Genomic DNA, 23,021 nt, shown 5'->3' with positions numbered 1-23,021 from the left:
TACACAGAATGGACTCCAAGATGGAAGGTAAGGTTTTTTTTTAAAAAAAAAAAAAAGGAAAAAAAAAAAGATACTGTGAAACTGAAGTGATCAAAGAATAATGTAATTCAATTCAAGTTATATGATAGGATGGGGATTGGTCCTAAGATTTCATTGGAATAAGAAATTTCTTTTATTGCTGCAGTTTGGCACCTTTTCTATAACTTATAACCTTAGAGAGCTGCCTAGAACACTAACAGATTAAGCGACACATGTGTCTATGAGAGATGGGACTCCATCCACACATGTCCACTACGATAACACTGTCTTCACAGTACATGGCAATATATAGGTAGAGTTCACTGCCACAAATATAAAACCCAGATATCTGTATAAAAGACTACACTATCATGATCTGTGATGCAGACATAAATGCTTTGCTCAGTCATAGAGTACCATCTCTAATCTGTTACCCAGCATTAGAGATTTGGAGCTGGAAGGTCATCTAGTTCAGTGGTGTTAAAACTCAAAATAGAAATGGATCTCTGTGGGCTGCATATTGACTTAGAACAATTCAAATTAACATTATCTAACTTGTACTGTATTTCTATTTATTTAGTTAAACATTTACAAATTATGTTTTAATATGGTTCACTTAAGAAGGGCCTGGTCAAGTATGACATCCCTGATCTAGTCCAACTCCCTCATTTTACAGGAAGCCTTGGAGACTTGGAGAACTTGATTTGCCAAAAGCTGGGATATGAACCCAGATTTCTGACTCCACATCTAGCTCTCTTTCAAATAAACCACACTGCCCAGACAATTTACAATGTATACTAACTGTATCAGATGATTTACCCATGGTCACAAAAATCATTAAGAGTCAGCGACAGGATTCAAATTCAGGATATCTGACTCTAACCCTTTCCACTAACTATCTCTACTTCTCCATGAAGAAAGCAGCCTCTGACTTTGCAGTTGCTCTGGTCATCAGTTGCCCAGGTTTGCTTACTATACGGGCTTTTTTTGTTTTTGTTTTTTCTATTCTTCTGCCTAGAGACTACATGCAACTAGAGTTATTTTACTCAAGGTTGTATTGAGTCATGTGAACTTTTTTCAGCTGCACTATCAACACATGACTAATTATCATGTGAGATTCAATGTTTATACAGGCCAAAATGCTGAAAGATGAAGAAGTCATTAAATTAGGAAGCGGAGTAGCTAGTGGTATGATTCTATGTATAAAGTTCATGTAACCACCAGCAAATATTCTGTGTGCTGAACATGAGGGAAGATATCGCCTTACTAACTCCACTCTCCAGACAGGATCCATATTTACAGAAAGAATGAGAGCTGTAATGATGGCCAATCTGCTCAAAACTTAACAAAATCTGTCACACGAAGTGACATATAATGCAGTCACATGGCAGCACAGAACTTCAAGGAATGAAGAGACTTCATTCAATATGTTTTTCAACAAAACATTAAAAGCAAGGAAATACTATTTCAAATATGTCATCATTATTGCTTTGGGCAAGAAAGATGCCTAAAGAAGCTATTTATTCATTGTGGCAGAAGCCCTAAACTGGCCACAACACATCTCATTCAGCACACAAATCAGGAACTGTAAAACAACTTCAGGGTACAATGTTAAAATGTTAGATATAACATTATAATGTTCATTGTATAGAGAGCCTAGATATTTTTTGGTTTATTGCTTTTCTAGTGTTTTTAGATTACATACTTAATTCAATGATATTTCTTCCTACTGTTGAAGAACACATTTAGAAATATTAATTTTACCCACAAATTACTTTCACAGTATCCCAAAAGTTTTGGTGGTGTCTTTTCATTGTCTCTTTCCTTGATAAAAAATCTGATTTGTTCTTTGACCTGTCAAGTCATTAGAATTCAATTATTTTGTCTCAGGTTAATTTTTTTCTTTTTTCTTAAAAGGCTCTTCAATGAAAATAATGCTATTTTATTGTAGTCAGTGAAAGTTGCATTTAAGATTTTCTTTTAGTAATTAATTATGAAGTTTTTGTATGCTAATATATGGTCAGTGTATGTGCTCCTTTTTTTGTTTGCATTCAGCAATCATCCATTTTAGCATATCTAATTGGTACTAAAAATTTCTTCAGATCCCTAACTTCCTTCTTGCTTTTTCTTTATTTTCGATTTCTCTAGATCTCAAACGCAGAGTATATTTCCTTTACTATTACAGTTTTAATGTTAACTTATCACAATGTTTAATTTATTTTTTCCTTTAAGTATTTAAATGTTATGGTATTTTACATATACATGTTAATTCCTGATTTTGAATCATTTTCTATAGTGTCTTTAAAGTATAATGTAAGTTACCTGCTTTTCTCTTATCAGGTCTAATTTTACAGTCATCTTATGAGTTCATGATGATTATTGCTGCTTTTTCACAGCACAAGTTTACATTCATGCTCTTTGCTGGAAAGATTCTCTATTGCCCACCTAGCAATCAATCAAGCAAAGCAAATTAATAATGGTTGTATCCTGATTAGAAAATTCACAAGTATGAGTCACAATGTTGAAAAGCATCAGAGCAATGGATAATAAGACATATTGGAACAATTTTCTATTATCAATACTCAGCATATGGAGAACAAATGAATAAAGGAATAAGTGATGCTTTTTGCAAGTAACATTTTTTCCTCTATCACTTGCTATAAATTTTAGTTTTTACTAAATACATGTCATATATCTGTACACACACATTCACCCATATGCCAGATATCAAAGATGTAAGCCACTGTCAAAAACAAATTATTAAAAATTGACTTAAAGATTGGAAGAAAAATGCTACAAGATATTCAATTAGAGTCCCATGGTTCAGCAGAGCTATACTTACTTTCTGAAATCTATACTCTACCCTGAGACACCCACATTGTATGGAAGCCAAGAACAACTTTCTGATAGAGAAGTCTTTCAGCTTCCCTCATCCCAATCAACTGGCAGAGTCAAGAACTGTTTTTATAATGCTCCTCCTAAAGGTCAAGCTTCACCAACAGGTGGCCCTTTCTCATGGTTGTTATGTGCGTCCTCACAAGTGAAGCATGCTTAGATCCATTAATCTTCCAGAAATAGAAAATTAAGAACTGGAATTGGGTGATGAACTAAAAGTGATCACTGGAGCATTAGCACAACAAATAAACATTAAACATGATTAAAATTCAACAGTGAAGCTTATAAGCAATTAAGATTCTTATACTATTAGCACATAAAAATAATGTTTAGAAATATAGCCTGCTCTAAAGTGCAACTGAAAAATCTCTGGTTTCCTATATGAATTCTAAATGGCTCTGGAGAACTATGATTACACTTGGCTGAGGATGAGTTAATTTTTCTAAGACTGTCAGTACTAAAATGATGAGGACACACTCAGTCAAGTTATTTTAACTTTAAAAGGAAGACTTTTTCAGACCTGACACTATACAAGTCTATAACTGAAGGCTCATAAAGATTTCATAAAATATTAAATCTAGAAGACCAAACCTCCCATTTTCTTCTTTTATTTAAACTCTTAAGAATCAGTAATGTGTATTAGTACCAAGGTAGAAGAGCAGTAAGGGCTAGGTAATGGGGGGTTAAGATGCTTGCCTGGGGTCCCACAGTATCTGAGGCCACCTTTGAACCCAGGACCTCCTGTCTCTAGGCCTGGCTCTTTAACCACTGAGCCATCTACCTGCCCCGAAACCCTTTGTTTTCAAGGAAAGAAATCCAAAGTTAAGAAAAACCAAATCTCTGAAACTAGGAACTAAGATACAGCACAAATGAAATTTAGTTTTCCCAATTAAATTCTTAATACACATTGAGTGTTTCTTCTAGATTTAAAAAGCTATCTGAGGTAGCCAGTCTAGTGTATTATTTTTTTTTTGGAAAGACATTCTTGGGTAAAGGCTGGTCACCTATTGCATATGTATTTCAGATTAGCATAAAGTCAATTCAGGAACTTCATGGAACCATATACCTTCAGTTGTCAAGTATGGTTGCAAAAAGGACAAGTTATACTTATTCCTGCTAGTGCTAATAATTGCCATTTAAGCTCCCTATCCAGATTCCACCCCTCCAAAAGAAGGAGCCAGGATTCAATTTAACTAGGTACAATACTGCTGAACTTGTGGAACTGAGGCATGGCCAAGAATCTATGGGATTTGCATTTTTTCCCCTTCAAAAATTTATAGCAAAGGGAGGAAGTATGTTTGTGGGATCAGAGGTAAGGGCTAGGAAATGGGGGTTAAGTGACTTTCTCAGGATCACACAGCTAGGAAGTATCTGAGGCCATATTTGAACCCAGGACCTCCCATCTCTAGGCCTATCTCTCAATCCACTGAGCTGTCCCAAAAGACTTAGTTTTCAAGGAAAGGAATCTAAGGTTAAGGACCAAGGTGTATTCCTTAACAATCTCTGAATCCAAGAAGCAGCTTTCAGTAAAAGTAGATCATCTGATGAGACAAGGGTCTGCTATAAGAATTGATTCACCCTTTCTTCTCAACTCTTCTTTCACTAAAACTTCTGAAAGGCTTCACTTTATTTTCTTAAAACACTCCGAATTCTATAATTGGAAGTTATAAGGTAAATGGTGGTAGTGTCTGTCAGTATTCACTTTTCTCAAAGAGTTGGGTGTAACCTGAAAAGTCTTTTGAAGTCTTAAATATTGCTAAGTAGGAAGGGATTGACTGGAAGAGAGATGCTGACCTGTCTGAAGCTAGTAAAAATCTAACAAATTCAAAGCATTTACTCACACATCATTGAATTCCTCCAGAGACTTTGCAGGTGTGAAAACATCTAACAGGCCAATCACCTATAAGGGAAAAAAAAATATCCATTAAATTCCCTGAAATGGAATCTCTTCAACACTTATGGTTTTGGTTTCTGTGGGAATAGAGGGGGCCCCCAAATGGCTATGCCACAATTTTGTCAGTTCAGGGAAATGCCCAGGGTAGAAATTCCCTCCTTTGTCTTAGAAAAGGGACACTGAAAGATTGAGTTGTCCACAGTCATGCAGACATTATATGTCAAAAGCAGAACTAGAATCTGGGTTCAAAGGATCAGAAAATCAGAGTTAGAAAGTGACAACAGTGACCATCTAAGCCAATTTTAAACCTAGGTGGTGAAGTGGATGGAGTGCTGCACCTGAAGTTAGCATCTTCCTAATTTCAAATCTAGCCTCAAAAACATGTTCTAACTATGTGACCCTGGACAAGTCACTTTAGAGAAGGAAATGGCAAATACTCCAGAATCTCTGCCAAGAAATGGGGTCATGAAGGAGTTAAGACACAACTGAAACAAGTAAACAACAAAAAGCCAATCTTACAGATGTGTTGAAGTTTAGAGAAATTAGTTATTTGTTCATGGCCCCTCTCAGGTGGTAAGCAGAAGAGCTACTTTTTCCAAACTCCAGGCTAATGGCTTCCCAATCTGATATTCTTTCCACTGTCAGATCTTTGGGACTCCAAAGCCTGCTGTATATGTATAATCTCTTTTTGCTATCATTTAGAAATAACTTATAGGGGGCAGCTGGGTAGCTCAGTGGATTGAAAACCAGGCCCAGAGAAGGGAGGTCCTAGGTTCAAATCTGGCCTCAGACACTTCCCAGCTGTGTGACCCTTGGCAAGTCACTTTACCCCCATTGCCTACCCTTATCAGTCTTCTGCCTTGGAGCCAATACACAGTATTGACTCTAAGACGGAAGGTAAGGGTTTAAAAAAAAAAAAAAAAGAAAGAAAGAACTTATTTCGATGACAACTTTCAAATTTCGGCAACATAAAACACAAAATGTTTAACAAACGCCATTCACAATTTTTACCCAAATCCTTTTAATTTAGTTCAATAGCATTAAGTGCTTATCTCATACGAGACAGTGGGCAAGATGTAATAGATATAAAGACAAAAAGGAAAATAATTGCTGATTCAAGGATCTCAACTCCTCTTCTAGTTACTTAACTCATACTGATACTATTTTTATCTGTTTGCTCTTCAGTACAGATAGCCTGGGAACTCACCAAAAGCTGGGAGGAGGGGACCTAAGGCTAAACTCATCAGATTTTTAAGTTTCATATGGCCTTGCTTTTTTTTTTTTGTCTGAATTTCAAATATCTTAATTATAATGTCTGGTAGGTGGCAAAATACTTTTGCTATCCATCTGTCACTCCTTACTTTGTGATCTGCTTGCTTTCTCTATTTCTCTTAGGACATCTTTTAATTCTGTTCTTCAAAATTTCTCAGTGGTGCTTGGATTATACCCCAAAGAGATAATAAGGAAAAAGACTTGTACAAAAATATTTATAGCCACTTTCTTTGTGGTGGCAAAAAATTGGAAAATGAGAGAATGTCCTTCGATTGTGGAATGGCTGAACAAATGGTGGTATCTGTTGGAATACTATTGTGCTCAAAGGAATAAAGAACTGGAGGAATTCCATGTGACCTCCAGGAATTGATGCAGTGAAAGGAGCAGAACCAGGAGAACACTGTACACAGAGACTGATACACTGTGGTACAGTCGAACATAACGGACTTCTCTACTAGCAGCAATGCAAGGATCCAGGACAACTGTGAGGGTTTTATGAGAAAGAAAAGTAGACACATTCAGAGAAAGCACTATGGGAGGAGAAACACAGAAGAAAAACAACTGCTTGAACGCTTGGGCTGATGGGTATATTATTGGGGATGTAGACACTAAACCATAACTCTAGTCCAACTAGCAATAATATGGAATTAGGTCTTGATCAATGATACATGTAAAAACCAGTGGAATTGTGTGTCGGCTAAGGGGGGGTCAGGGGGATTGGGGGAGAGGGAAAGAACATGAAATATGTAACTATGGGAAAATACTCAAAATAAAAAAAAAATTTTTTTCTCAGTGGTTAGATGTAGCAATCCACTCACATCCATCATACACCTTAACCTCTGTGTGATGATTTTTAATTCTTCAAAGAATTTTCCTATTACTACTACACAACAAAATCGTGGTAGAAGGCTGGTATTAAAATAATGATCCAAGTTACTCTTTTAGGCACTGGGAAGAAAAAGAATCAACTCCAGTCCCTGCCCCAATCTGATGGATGTGAAGAGGAAACTCAAGAATTCTTTTTATTTGCATTTTAAAAATATGATTTGGAGTATTTTTCATACAACTGTTGGTGGCTTGAATTTTTTCCTTTAAGAACCACTTATTTTACAATAATATTTATAGCAGTTCTTTTTGTGGTGGCAAAGAATTGAAAGTTGAGGGGCTACCCATCAACTGGAGAATGGCTGAACAAGTATGAAAGAAATGTGATAGAATATTATTGTGCTATAAGAAATGATATTTTCAGAAAGATTTGGGAAGACTTATATGAACTGATGCAAGCAGAACCAGGAGAACAATCTGTATAGTAATAGAAAAATTGCAAAGATAATAGACTATGAAAGATTTAGGATTAATTATTTTTTTATACTAGATCTTAGTCTCCAAATCTCTTTTCCAACCCACTCCTTTTCATGGACCAACAAGAGAGACCTAATTGTTTAAAAACCTGGGGAACAAACCTTGAATTCTATAGCTGTTTGGTGGTTATTGGATAAATGGTTATTGCATAGTTTGGCCTACCTTGAGGAGATTCATATTTGGGAAATGTACTAGATAAGTCACTTTAAGTTAGGGAGAGGTCTCTCTCCAAGGAATTCTAGCCCTGTAACAGAAAGAATTTTTGAAAGTTAATGTTAAACCTCAGTGCTTTAGCTTCTTGGGAGGACCCTGCTCTTTCATCCTTTACCTGGAGGTGATTCTGAGGCCCCAAAGGAGAAGCTAAGGTCCTGGGGGAGCAGAATTGGGGAGGATTCTACAAGTCATAGGAAGTAATGGTCCCTACTTTTTTCCAAAAGAGTGAAATAATGTTCTAGAGGAGGACTGCTTTTGCGTCTTCAGCTATATGTGGTAGGAGAGAAGCAAGCCCAGGGAGCTCAGTAACGTACCACCACACTACCATTCTACTTTATGTATCCATTCAAGGAATGAAAGAGTGAAAAGAGTGTGCCTCATGTTTATTCTGGAACACCTTGTGGCTTCTATACTTACTATGGCATCTTGGCAAAGGCTATTAAAAGTAAGCACATTGGAAGGTGGGAAATCAACTGATCAGAAAACTACCCATATAAAACATATATATTGGCCCTGCTATTAGAAAAATGTTCCTTGAGGGCAGGCACTATTTACTTTGTCTTCATAGCCTCAAACTTGGTACACAGTAATAAATGCTTGTTGGGTGACCATCAGAAAGAAAGGTAGTCAGAGGAATGAATGGAATGAAATGGAAAGACAAAAAAAAAAAATTGAAAAAAAATTAAATACATTTCAAATACAAAAATTTCTATCTATCTATCATTCATTATTCTGGACTATCTATGCTTGTTTTTCCTTTCTCTTAAAGTGGTTTTTATCAGATGTTAACTGATAAAAATCACTGGGACATAGGATGTGGGCAAACAGTCAAATATTTTAGCTGTTATCTAATTCATTTCAGTCCCAAATTATATCTAATCTTATCTATACTCTTTTTATAGGCAGCTATAAGGAACACAGTGCTAGGTCTAAAGTCAGAAAGATTCATTTTCCCAAGTCCAAATCTGGCTGCAAACATTTCCTAGCTATGTGACTCTGAGTAAGTCACTTCACCCTGCTTGCTTCAGTTTTCTCATCTGTAAAATGAGCGGGAAAAGGAAATGACAAACCACTCTGGTGCCTTTGCTAAGAAAACCCCAAATGTTACAAAGACTACTAAAATCAAACAACATAAAATACTCTATCTTGGATCCAAATCCACAATTCAACATCCCCTCTCAGACCTTCTCCCTTGGGATGGATATGACGCATTTTTTGAAAGTAAAATAAATCAGATTTAAAGATTTTTAAATGTTCTATCCACTTCTTTCATAACAATTATGCAAACAAAACACCTGGTGGTCAGTAGCTTTGAGCTGTTTTGCTGGGACACAGATTTGTACTGATTGAGCCATATACTTTCAACTAGTCTTTCTTTTGCTCTTGTACTCAATCAGTTCTAACTGATAATAGAGCCAGCTAGACTTACAGGGTGCTAAGAAAAGTCAATTGAGTTAAGGAATCAAATTTATGATTTTGATTATCCAAGAAGAAAAAGGGTTTTATTTAGAATATGTTAAAGATAAAAATTATTATTATGTAATGATACCTTCTAGTTGCAGAAAAAACTAATCCAAAAAGACTTAAAATTATAAAATGTCAGAGTTTGAAGGGCTCTTAGAGATTAATATAACTCCATTTGTTTTAAATTATATATATTTAAATTAAAAAGCATTTTATTTTCTCTCTTCCATTTCTTTTCTCTGCCCCCCCCCCCAAATAAAGAAAAGCCATATAACAAATGTGCTTCATCAAGCTCCTATAGTGGCTATATCCAAAAATATATGCCTCATTCTGCATAAGGAGTCCAGCTTCTCTGTTAGAAAGTGAGTGACATTCTTTATCATTGGCACTTCAGAATCATGACTTTCAGTTTACAAATGAGGAGAGTCAGGGTCAAAGGGGTTAAAAGTGACTTATATATGGTTATTCAGCTTTCTCCAGCAACAGTATGGACTAGAACTTAAGTCTTAAAATTCCCCATTCACACCCTTTCTGCTCTACACAATCTTTATATTACATATATGGATATGAACTAACAATTACAGAATTTAGAAATCTTAGAGTTGGGGAAGCAGTTCTATAATAATAAGTCAGGTGTAAAAAAAAAAATAAAGGGCTAACTGCCCCACCTGCACAACCCAGTTAGCTAGGGAAGCAGGTGCTCTCTTTATTCAGCATGACAAGGGGGAGCTCTATGAGTACTATTGTGGAAGGCTAAGGCTCGTGAATGAAAAAAAAACAAGGGTTTCCAGGCAGGTTGGGCAGAGGCTGCTACTGATGAGTCTGCTCAACATAACATAGTCTGCATCAAGTCCACAAATGAATGAATGAATACGGCTCCAGAAAAAAAGGATCCACACTACCACAAGATAAATGCATGTTACTGGTATTTAAAATCTTGTAGAATGTAGTTAGTTCAGTGAAGAACTTTATAAACTCAGGATATTAGGAGGATTCAAACCTAACTTATAGCCAATAGCTTTGAACTCACAGGAGAAGCAGCTATGCAAAATGTAATTGTCTCCAAAGTAAAAGCATTCAGATGGACACTATGTTATCACTGGCCATTTGCATATGTTCTACCTTAAATCCAGAACAAATTAAGAGCATTTCTCTTCATATCAAGCATGAGGTACAAAACAAACTTCAAGCTAGAATTAAGTTAAAAAGGTAGGGCTGAGAAGGCAGAAAGCAAAATTGACTGCTCTTGATTTTACTTCAACTCAACATTTGTGTGCAAAATGATGAGGTCCAGGATTAAGGTGAACACACTAACAGCAACAAGTCAATGTAAAAAATATGTAAGTTGGGGGAAAATTTTTGGCATTAAAATTATGCTTTACTATATAGAAATCACTACACAGAAAATTATTTGTTTCTAACACTTCATTCCTTGAAAGTAAAAGCTCAGTTATGAAGCACAGGATTTAGAGTTGAAAGGAGAAAATTATTTGTTTCTAACACTTCATTCCTTGAAAGTAAAAGCTCAGTTATGAAGCACAGGATTTAGAGTTGAAAGGAACCTTAAAGTCATCTGGTCAAATTTCCTTCATTTTACAGATGAAGAAGTTGAGGCATAGAAATGTAAATGTTGCTCAGAGTCATATAAATAGTAAAGGGAAGAGCTCAAATGTATATAGAACAAGTTTAGTAACCTGTTCTTATAGATACTTAACAAGTCAAAGATTATATAAGAGATTTAGGGAAAAGCATAACCATTCTATTTAATAGTATTCTGTTCAGTCAATCTTAAAGACTTCATTGGGCAGCTGATTTAATACATCAAGTAAGCAGAACCAGGAGAACAATTTACACAATGTTACAATAATGTAAAGGAAGAAAACACTGAAAGATTTTGATACTCTGATCAAGGCTGTGACCAACCGTGACTTCAGAGTGAAAAACCCAGCCTCCACCTTTAGGCAGAGAGATAATGGACAATAAATACAAAAAAAAGCACGACCACTATTTTAACTTGTTTTGTTTTGTTTTGTTTTAAATCTAAATTTATTCATTACAAAAAGGAAAGTTATATGAGATAAGAGAGAATCATTAATGGGAAAAGGTAGCAATTTTTTTAAAAAATGGAGCATCAATAAAATTCCATTAAGAAACAATGCTTAATTTTAATTCCAAACTGTGGATGTGTCTTCCCAGATGTCATATCTCATTGTGAGCCACTGACATTAGATCATAAGTTCACAGGTTTATAGCTTCTGATGATCAGCTAGTGAGAATTTCTGAAGATTAGATTCAGAGGCAGGTAGATAGAATAATGAATAGAGCTCTACGCCTGGAGTCAGGATGACTGAAGTTCAAATCCCACCTTAAGACAATTCTTAGTTTTCTCAACCTTAAATGAGGATAATAATGGTACCTACTATTGCAAGGATCAATGAAATAATATCTGTAAAGCACCTAGCCCAGTACCTGACACTGTAGGCATTAAATAAATGTTAGCTATTATTATATTATATTATTACACAGAAATATCTGTAAAGCACTTAGCCTAGTATCTGACACCTAGTAGGCATTAAATGAATGTTAGCTATTATTATTATTACATAGAAATCTTTAGGCTGGATCTGTGACACACATTGAATCTTATTACAATGTTAGGTGCTTGAGAGTAGGTATTATTTCCTTCTTTATATTTGCTCTTCAGTCCCTACCATTGAGCCTGGCATGATGGAGGTATTTAATAACTGCTTGTTAATTGACTGTTCATTAATCAGATCACTTATTGACATCCAGGATCTAGAATAGTGAAGAACTTGGACCCACCCTAGAGTCCTGAAATTCTCCCAGAGATTCAGCAAACAGAGCCACATAAGAAGCATTGTGAAGGGGCACTGGACCACTAGAGTAGAGCACCAAAGCATTAAAAGGCTATTCATTTCTAATCTTTCTGACATTGCCTTGTTACTCTCAAATATCGGTCAATTTTACATCTCTGTGGAAATGATTCTATTTAAATATTCCTTTCTTGAACTGTGGGAGTAGAAATACAGAAGAAAAACAATTGCTTGAACACATGGGTTGATTGGGATATTATTGCAGATGTAGACACTAAAAGATCACCCTAGTGCAACTATCAATAATATGGAAATAAGTCTTGATCAATGATACATGTAAAATCCAGTGGAATTGTGCGTCAGCTTGGGGGGGGGGGGGAGAGGGAAAGAACACGAATAATGTAACCATGGGAAAATACCCCAAACAAAATAAACAAACAAACAAATAAATAAACAGATAGACAGATAAATAAATAGATGAATATTCCTTTCTCTCTAACCATGGTACAAGTGGAATTTCCAGAGTTTTACCTCTGTAACTTGAGTCCAGCTGTATTCCTATACCCCTACATTTTGCTAACTCCAGAGAAGCATACAGAAATGGAGTGTAAGACTTGACCCCCAAATGTGATTATTTGAATGAAATTCCATTACCAGTCAACAAAATAAACAGTTCTGAATAATGCAAACAGTATAAGAATAATACAAGATTTGGTTGCTTAAAGGAAACACAAGAGCTTAGGAGGAAACTCCTTTGAAGATGATGAATTGAATATGCTAAACTTGATCTTCAGGTTAGTACACTTTCTCATTTCAGATCTATTCCTTTAGGACTACATGCCTTTCCTGGCCACAGCTTTTCAGTAGCTTTGTGAGTGCTCTGAAATTTTATTATAATGCTTATTTTGTGACATAATTATTTTTTAGGTCGCTACACTTAAATGATGGCTGTAAATAGAATTCCATTTAGAACTTCTAAAGTAGTACTAAGCAAGCACTCCATGACTAATGTTGAATGATCATTACTGTCATAATTGAAACTACAGTAACTTGCTTTTGCTCAAAAGAATATATTTAAGATCCTAGATTATGACTATGTATCTATCATCAATATTATCATATGGTTTCAGCTGATTAACTAATGAAATCAATGCTGCCCTGTGATATATCACTTAGAGCAAGAGGAAGGATTGTCTTAAAACAACCAAGGACAAATAAGCTTATAAGAAAAGCAACAGATTATAAGAAAGATTAATTGCTACTTTGGCTCAACAAACAGAAAAACTTCTTAAAAATCAGAATTGTCTGAAAATAGAATAGGCTGCTTCAAAAGGTGGCAAGATTCCCATCACAGAAGTCTTCAAGGGGACAGCTGGGTAGCTCAGTAGATTGAGAGCCAGGCCTAGAGATGGGAGATCCTAGGTTCAAATCTGGCCTCAGACACTTCCCAGTTGTGTGACCCTGGGCAAGTCACTTAACCCCCATTTCCAGCCCTTACCATTCTTCTGCTTTGGAGTCAATACACAGTATTGACTCTAAGATGGAAGGTAAGGGTTTAAAAAAAAAAAAAAGAAAAGAAGTCTTCAAGAGAAGATGATCCTTAGAAATATTCTCAATAAGGTTCATGATTTAGGAGAAAGGAGTTGGATTAAATGACTTTCGAGGTCCATTCCAAACATAAGACTCCATAATTGTATATAAAAGATTACAAGACAAAGCATCTAAAAACTAAATTGGCCTAAATTTAGTATATGTTTATAGTGTTCTACAATCTATTCACTTTTCATTTCCATTTTGAAAAAATATTACAATATTTGTAATTAGTCTCCTGATTTTGATTCCATTTCCCTATTGCTTTGTCCAACACATGATTTCGGTAACCTATTTAAAAGAGTTTAGGCAACACATTTTTAGAAAAGACGGTTAAAAGATACAGACAAGCTGCAAATCAATCCAGTGAATATGCAAAGAAAGCCCTAAGGTAACAATTAGCAGTAACACATCAGGATTAATTTTTTTAAACCCATTTCTAAAAAAGGGGTTGAATAGTTTGAAAAATAAAAGTGCAAACAGACTGCTTTTCATTTTTTAACAGGTTAAAAAAAACAAAGTCAAATTTCTCTATAAATCGAGGAACCTCAATTGCTGATTAAAAAGAAGGTGGAGAAAGTCATGAAATTCAGGCTACTCCACTAAAAATTAAATAATCTCAACTGGGCCTTCACCATGGCACAGCAATTCTTTTTAACACTTTCCAATCCAGTCACTACATTGCCTTTCCCAAACCTTTTCATTTCTCTTCCCTTCCCCATCCTCTCAGCTAAGAACCATGCCTTCTGTTTCTTTCTTAACCTTACCTTCTGTTTTACAATTGATTATAAGTATAGGTTCTAAGGCAGAAGAGCAGTAAAGGCCAGGCAATTGGAGTTAAGCAAGGTCACATGGCTAGGAAGTGTCTGAGGTGAGATTTGAAACCAGGTCCTCCCAATTCCAGGCCTGGTGCTCTATCCATTTAGCCACCTAGCTGTCCCATGCCTCATATTTCAAGGAAAAAATTGAGGACATTTTTGCTTAGATTCCTTCCTCAGCTAAAATCACTCAGATGCCTTCAGATTTCCTCTTTCACCCATCTCACATGAAGTGGCCCTTCTTCCCAATACAAACTCTGCTTCATATAAAGACTGTCATCCTCCTTTCCTTCTATCATTTCCACTCTCACTAATCTTCAATCTCTTCCTGTCCACTGACTGCTCATTACTGCCTACAAATATGCTCACGTCTCTCCAATGTTCAAAAAAAATCCTCATTTGATCCACTCTCTCTCTCTCCTCCTTTTTGTGCTTTTTGGTTCCTACTCTCCTTCCTGTCACTCTCTTAACACTGCAGTCTGCCTCCTAACTTCATCTAACTTAAAGTTGTTCTTTGCAAGTTACCAATAATCTCTTAAGTGTCAGATATTATTTTCTCATTCTTCATCATCATTTTGGCCTCTGTATCTTTTGACAGTGTTGATCTTGCCTTATTGATCTTTTCTCTAGGTTTTACTGCTCTTCTGCCTTAGAACCTATACTTATAATCAATTGTAAAACAGAAGGTAAGGTTAAGAAAGAAACAGCTCTCCTTTGGGTTATTCTCCTACCTGTCTGATTGCTCTTCTCAATCTGCTGGATCTTTATCCAAGTTTTGCTCACCAACTAGGTAGGGATGTCTTCCAATGCTCTGTCCTGGGCCCTCTTCTCTGCTTCCACTAACACCATTTCACTCAGTGATCTCACAGCTCTTAAACACCCCTCAAACTCGTTATGTGCAAAACTAGATTCATTATCTTTTTCCCAAAACCTTTCTCTCTTCCTAAATTTCCTAATACTGTTAGGAGCATCATCATCCTTCTAGTCCACCCAGCTTGAATCTAGGTGTGTAAAAGTGAAATTTGGGAGATGCCATCTAAAAGTATATATATTTTCTATGGACATGTGGAAATTATCAAACTTCATTTCCCATGGTCCAACGGGTTTCCGTTTCCGGTTCTTTGGGCATGGGGACGCCTATGTCTCCACGCAGAATCTCCTGGGTTAGGAGGGAGTGGCCTCTTGGCCAGCAGACTCGGGAAGAGACGGGAGGCAATAATGGCCAGCGTGGTAATTTTGAATTCTTACAAGCGTGTGGTCTAATGACTTTATCTATCAGCATGGCTTTAATTAAATTACTAATTTCTATATTTATACCAGCCTTTATTATTTTTTATCATTATAGGTGTCATCCTCAACTCTTCATTCTCATCCTCTGTATCCAAACTGTGGCTAAGCTCTGGCAATTCTACCTTTGTACCATTTCTTGTAGAGGTCATTCCCCCCCCCCCCATTTCCTCAAAATTGCCACTAGTCTTGTGCAGATTCTCATAACCTCATGTTTGAATGATTTACATCCCCTTCTGGTTATTCTCCCAGCCTCAAGTCTTCCCCCATCCAGTCCATTCTTCACTCAATTGTTAAAGTGATCTTAGTAAAGCCCAGGCCAGCCACCTATTCAATGACCTCCATTGGTACCCTGTTATGTCCGGGATCAAATATAAAATCCTTTTTGTGGCTTTTAAGTACTTTATAAACTGATCCCTTCTAATCTTTTCAGTATTCTTACACTCTGCTCCCCTTCATCCTGGATCTAATTACCCTGGTTCTCCTTGCTGTGCTACAGAGAAGCTACTTCATCTCCACATTCTGCATTTTCACTGGCTCTCCCCCATGCCTAGAATTCTCTCCCTCTTCATTTCTGTCTCCTAAGCTTCTCTGTTCTGCTTTACTATTTTTACTATTTTACTTTTTTATCCCATTTTTTGCAGAAAACCTTTCTAGATATCCCTTAATCTTCCCTTATCTCCAATCTGTCCTTTGTGTACAAGTATATTGTTTGCAAATTGTCTTACCCATTAGACTAAGAGTTCCCTGAGATAAGAGACTATTTTTCTTTGTCTTTCATTGCTCACTGTTAGGAGGTCTTCAACAAACACTACAGAGTGGAATTTCCTAAATAGTGGGTCTTGACATTTTAGCATTAAAAGCAGCAAAGAAGAGTAGAGCACTAAATTTGGAGTCCCAGAAACACAGTATCAAAGACTTAGATAAAGGTCATTTAGTCCAATCCTTTTTTTTTTTTTTTAAAGATGACAAAACAGAGGCTCAGAGAGGTTTGCCCAATGTCATACACAAACAGTAAGTTACAGCTGGATTGTGAACACTCTGTCCTCTCACTGCACATTCAACACTTCTCCATACCTTGATGAGATGCTATCTGGGTGTAATCTTGACCAAATCCTAAGCTCTTTGGACTTCAGTTTCTTCATCTATAAATGAGAGGCCTGGGCTAGACAATCTCTTAATTCCCTTCTAGCTCTGAATCCCATAACATCTCCCTGGTATGTTTCAAAGAAAGGCATGATGTTGGCTAGTATAAAGTATTTGAGTATAACTATCTGCTATACTTAGCTTAATGCATATGAATAGATTCTGAGGCTTTCAGATAAGATTTCTGAAGAGTGCCCAGAATTAACCAAGTTCATTTCAAAAGAAACCTAATACATTTGCCCTGGGGGAACCATTTGTAAAATAAATGTGCCAGGTACAGGGAAAGAAAAGAGGAGGCAGAAACCTCTCTTACATTGGGGCCTTTGAAGACTTTTTCCTTTTGGGATAGTGTTAATATGCCTATCATAGTGAACAAAGTATTGCGCCTGAAGACATGAGAACATGGGTTCAAATCTCACTGTAGAGCTTTACGGGCTGTGTAATCCTAGTACAGTCTGGATTTGCTTTGGCCTTAATTCTTTTATCTGTAAAATAAGGGAGTTTGGACCAGAAAAAAAAAAATCTCAAAGGTCCTTTTTGTCTCAAGAACTATGATTTCTCTTCTAGAAGACTTATGCATAAATGATTTCAGAAAAAGTTGGAGAGATATGCATGAACTGATGCTGAGCAAAATAAGCAGAACCAGGAGAACATTATACACAGTAACAGCAATATTGTGGAATGATCAACTGTGAAAACTTGGCTACTTTCAGCAATGCAAATGATCTGGATCAAACATAAAAGACTTATGAGGGGGAATGCTATCCACCTCCAGAGAAAGAATTGTTTGATATATGTGGATAGATGTGGATCAAAGCATATTATCTTTCATATCACATGATAAAAAAAAAAATACTTATGCATGCCTCAGTACAAAATGGAACCCATTTTCCCTTGAAAAAACCTTCCTCTTCCTCACTTCCCTATTTCTGCTAATGGAGCCACCATTATTCCAGTGCTCTTGGTCTTTTATTTCTTCCATCTTACTCTCCCTATGGTCTCTCTCTCCTCTCACTATAGAAGTAGTTACTAACATGTGTGTTTGTGTGTGTAGTGTTTTCATCATAATACTCTTGTAAGATAGTTAACACAATTATTATTATCCTCATTTTGTAGATGAAGAAACTGAGGCTTAGAAGTGACCTGTTGAGGATTACATAACTAGTCAATTTTGCCATAAGCATTTAAGCCCAGGACTCTCCTGATTCTAAGCGCAGCATTCTTTCCATTTCAACACCATGTCAAGTCCTATTTTACACCATTGTTATATTTCAAATTCACCCTTTCTTGCTACAGCCTCTACTCTAGTTACCGCCTTCACTGTTTCTAGACTAGAGCATTGCAGTAGCTTCTTAACAGATCTTCCTGTCTCCAGCTGTACCCCACCCCCAACTTATTCTTAACATGAATATCAAAATAATTGTTCTATGGAAAGACCTCCGGGAACAGATGCAGAGCGAAAGGAGTAGAGCCAGAAGAACATTGTACACAGAGACTGATATACTATGGTAAAATAGAATGCAATGGACTTCTGTACCTGCAGAAAGCAATGACACAGGACAATTCTGAGGGATTTATGGTAAAGAACGTTACTTACATTCAGAGGAAGGACTGCAGAGGAAGGAAACATATAAGAAAAACAACTGCTTGAACGCATGGGTTGGGGTGGACATGATTGGGGATGTGGTCTGGAAACTACCACACCAATGCAACTAACAACAATTTGGAAATAGGTCTTGATCAATGACAAATGTTAAAACCAGTGGAAATGTGCATCGGCCATGGGTGGGTGGGGGGTGCAGGGGGTGAAGGGGAAAGTAGAAGCATGAATCATGTAACCATGTTAAAAACGAATATTAATAAATGTTTAAAAAAAATAAAAAAATTTCTTCTAAAGTACAAGCCTGATTATATCACTCCTTATTCAAAAAGATGAATAGATCCACCTCCAGTCCACCCCAATCTCCAGCATGAAATATGTATGTAGGCTCATACTAAAATGTCATTCAATAAACATTTATTAAATGCCTGCTATTAGCCATTAGATAATGCTAGGTAGGTACTGGGAACAGAAAGAGTCTACATCCTATTTATAAGGGAATAATATTGTGGGGTGAGTCCTAGGGGTAAGCTTGTTGAGGGGGAATATATCCCTCTACTAACTACCTCAGGTTTTGAGTCTCCATTAATATGCTTCTATCTGCATAAAACAAGTATATCACAGATGCTCATGTATTAATCAAATGAAGGAATAATAGAGCAGGACTCTCACCTAAACTTTGAAAAACTCTCCAATCAATACATTCAGTACCTCTGGGGAGGAATGGGCACACACAGAAATTTGCCAAGGAGAATGTGAGTGAGGGATATCCATGGTGAGGGGTTACTCATAGCTCTAGAACCATAAATTTCAGTCTTTTTTCAGGGCCAGAATCTGTCCTCAATGACTATAGTTTTGTGTTTAATAGACACTTCTACTCTTAAACCAAGTGAATAACGTGCTTGAACTAATGTGCTCAACTAACACTTCACTGGGCAGAATTCCTCTGCCAAACTATTCAGCCTTTTCTACGATTCTCTGCTTCCTAGCTCTTCCTTTGCTTAGCTGGCATCTCTCTTCTACAATTGTAGTATCCAAAACTTCCAGCTTCAGACTTGCCTGCTTGAGATCTAAAATTTGTCCTTTCCTCCCCTCTATCCTTTCCTTCTTAATTTCTTGGGTTCTGATTGGGTACTCTCTGAACAATTCCTTTCTTAAATTATGGTTAGTAACTAAAATCTCATCTGCCATCTATCCTCAGACAAATTATGTTTGTTTCATAATCATGTAGCAGTTCTGGTGTCTCTACAGCATAAAATGACTTGTAAAAATTACCAATTGTCTCAGGAAATCTGAGTTAGAACTCAGTATCTCTTGGATTCCGTATGAAAAAGCATTATCTTTTAAAGGACAATAGCCTCTAAGAACTGGAAAGACCTACATGAACTGATGTGCAGTGAAATAAGCAGAACCAGAACATTGTACACATTAACTGAAACATTGTAGGATGATCAAATATGACTGGCTTTGCTACAAATAGCAATGCAATGATCCAGAACAATTCTATTGGACTTATAAGAAAGAATGCTATCCACATCTAGAGAAAGAACTGTGGATCCAGAAGAAAACGTGATTCACCACTTGTTTATATGAGTATGTGATTTGGGGTTTTGGTTTTAAAGGCTTGTCCTTTTACAAAAAATGAAAAATATGGAAATGGGTATGAGTGATAATATATTTATGTATAAGCCAGTGGAACTGCTTGACAATCCCAGGAGAGGAGAGGGATATAGGGAGGAAGAAATAGGAATCATGTAATAATGGGAAAAATTTTTTTTAATAAATGAAAACATAAAAAATAAGAAATTGAAAAAAGGACAATCACTTCCACATATGTTATCTCATTTAAAGCTCACAAAAGACTTGCTATCCCCATGTTTTAAAATTTGGTAGTATACTAAAAAGCTATAAAACTATGTAAATCCTTCGATCCAGCAATACTACTAGGTCTATATTCCAAAGAGACCAAAAAAAGGGGGAAAGAACCTACTTGTACAAAAATATATATAGTGGCTTTTTTTGTGGTGGCAAAGAATAAGAAACTGAAGAGATATCCTTGAATTGGAGAATGGCTAAACAAATTGTGGTATATGATGGTGATGGAATATTATGGTATAAGAGATGAGAAACAGAATGATTTTGAAAAGAGCTTTTAAGACCTACATGAACTGATGCAGAGTAAAATAAGCAGAACCAGGAGAACATTGTACACAGTAACAACAATATTGTGGGAAGATCAAGACTTAGCTACTAATGATCCAATACAATGATCCAGGGCAATTGTGAAGGACAAAGAATGCTATCCACCTCCAGAGAAAGAACTGTTGAAAATTGGAAAGCAGATCAAAGCATGCTATTTTTCATTTTAGTTTATTTGGGCTTTTATTTTGGGATTTTGGCTTTAAATAAGTATTCTCTTACAATAATGAACAATATGAATATACATTTTATATGATAATATATGTATAACCCAGGAAAAACAACAAAAAAATTTGGTAGCATAACTCACTTCATCAAGCCAAAGGAAATAAACCCAAATTGAAGATAGCTCTTCTCATCTCTGCATTTGAAAAAAAAACTGAAGAATTCTGATCAATTCAATAACCAACTACAGCTTCAGAGAACTGATGATGAAATACCCTAACCTACCATCTATTAGAGTAGTGACAGACTCAGGATGCAGAACGTGATGTAAATTTGTGGACATGGCCAATGTGGGAATTTATTTTGCTCAACTATGAATTTTTGTTATAAAATGTTCTTTTTTTTTTAATTGGGAAGGTGGGAAGTAGAAGAGGGTTAGGGATAGGAATAAGATCATCCACCTCCACAAAAAAAAGGTCAGAAAGGCAAAAAGGAATCACAAAAAGTATGTTGTACAGAATTTTCTGAGTGTCACTTGAATAGTTTAATGCTGAATCTGCCACTATCCTGAGGGACTAATGTCCACCTAGGAGAAGTGATGGGATCTTGCATAGCAAGAGGAAGAGGTGAAGTGATTGTGTCAGAAACATCTATGACCGGATATAAGTTGAAGGTGGGATATACTACACCTATCCACGCCTTGGTTGATCTCCACTATTGAGACTTGCCATTCTCCCCATTTGGAGATTATTATTTTAAAGGATACAAACTAACAATTTTCAGAGGAAGAAATAAATATTTTTAATAACCACATGAAAAGATTGACAAACTCTTTAGAAATCAGAAAAACACAAATCAAAACAACCCTAAGACTACTATGAATTAATTAGAATGGTAAAAATAGCAAACAAAACTATGAAATTCAATGTTGGTTGTGTTATAGAATCACAGGTATTATAATGCATTATTGGGAGTTCAAACCACTAAAAACATTGAATTTTCAGAGTATTATGACAATAGTTGATGAAAATCCCAAACTAATTAATTACAACAACCACCCACTAAGAAATTATCCTAAAATTTATTAAGAAATGAAAAAAAGGAACAATCTGTACAAAAATATTTTAGCCACTTTATTTCTAATTAGAAAAGCTAGAAATAACCTTTATGCGTTCAAGTTAGAAGATGAGAATGGTTTTTACAAATTATAGAACATTAATGCATAGAATATTATTATTAAATAACTAAGTAAATGTCTAGAGCTATATAAAGAAATGCAAAGTGAGGGCTGTAGAACTAGTAATATATATGCCATTACTTCAGCTATGCTTATTTAAGGGGGAAAAAAACCCTAGTTTCAGAACTATAGATGAACTTGGAAATGGACCTTGATGAAAATGCTTTTTAAAAAGTCTGTTACTTTGATTCTTTGTTATTTGTTAGGGCTTTTATATTAAAACCTATTCCTTTGAAGGACTTCCGGGTTAAGATGGCGGCAGAGTAAGAAGCAGCTCTTAACCTCTCCTGACCGAAACATACAAAACTCCTCAAGGGGACATAAAAACAAGTCCAGACGAACTGAGGAACCCCACAACAGGGCACAGCGTGGAAGGTACGTGGAATCGAGACAGTTCCAGGCTAAAAAGGGCTCTCACTCACTCAATCGCGAGCTGAGCAACCGCCCCACCCCCACCCCCTCCACACTCACCTATAGCTCCGAACCCAGCTAAAAAGAAATAGAGCAAGTTTGGGGCACCCATCGAGTCATCAGCAGCTCCGGGACCTGTTCCTGACAGCAGCAAGACTTAGGACCCCATTAAGTCAAAAAAAGCACGCGAAATCTGAGCGCGCGCGCCGGAGCAGGACGCTGGGCCCGCAGAGCGCCGGCTGAGTAGAGGCCCGGCTGAGTAGAGGCGTGGGTGGAGGCAGAACTAAGCCTAAGTGGGGAACCAGTGCAGACGGGTATACGACTGTGGAAGCAGCGCCCTGAGACTTGTAAAGAAACCTCCAGCAGAGGATCAAGCAAGAGGGCCCACCAGGGGGCTTGACCTTGGAAAAAACCAGAATTCAGACCTCAGGAGCCAATAGATTGGGAACAGACACTGAGCCCGAGGATAAAGCTGAGAAGCTGCTGGGCTAATGATGGCTACTCAGCATCAGGAGGTTCAGAAGAGAAAGAATAATAACAAAAAGAAGAAGTCTTTAACACTCGACAGCTTTTACACAGAGAAAATCCAGACAACCGAGCAAACAGAGGAGGAGAA

The 23,021-nt window shown here is 36.6% G+C and overlaps 1 protein-coding gene across 2 annotated transcripts in view; it reads right to left on the bottom strand.

Annotated features, from left to right (window-relative positions):
* The window catches only part of MAPK14 (mitogen-activated protein kinase 14), a 97,286-nt gene that overhangs the window by 29,916 nt on the left and 44,349 nt on the right, over positions 1–23,021 (bottom strand). For both annotated transcript variants that reach the window (XM_044674296.1, XM_044674295.1), the window contains exon 3: positions 4,755–4,813. In XM_044674296.1, coding sequence (XP_044530231.1) covers positions 4,755–4,813 — 59 coding nt within the window. The remainder of the gene's footprint in view (positions 1–4,754; positions 4,814–23,021) is intronic.

This window comes from Gracilinanus agilis, chromosome 4, assembly GCF_016433145.1.
Source record: "Gracilinanus agilis isolate LMUSP501 chromosome 4, AgileGrace, whole genome shotgun sequence".
NCBI lineage: Eukaryota > Metazoa > Chordata > Mammalia > Didelphimorphia > Didelphidae > Gracilinanus > Gracilinanus agilis.
This window is presented reverse-complemented; position numbering and strand designations above follow the sequence as displayed.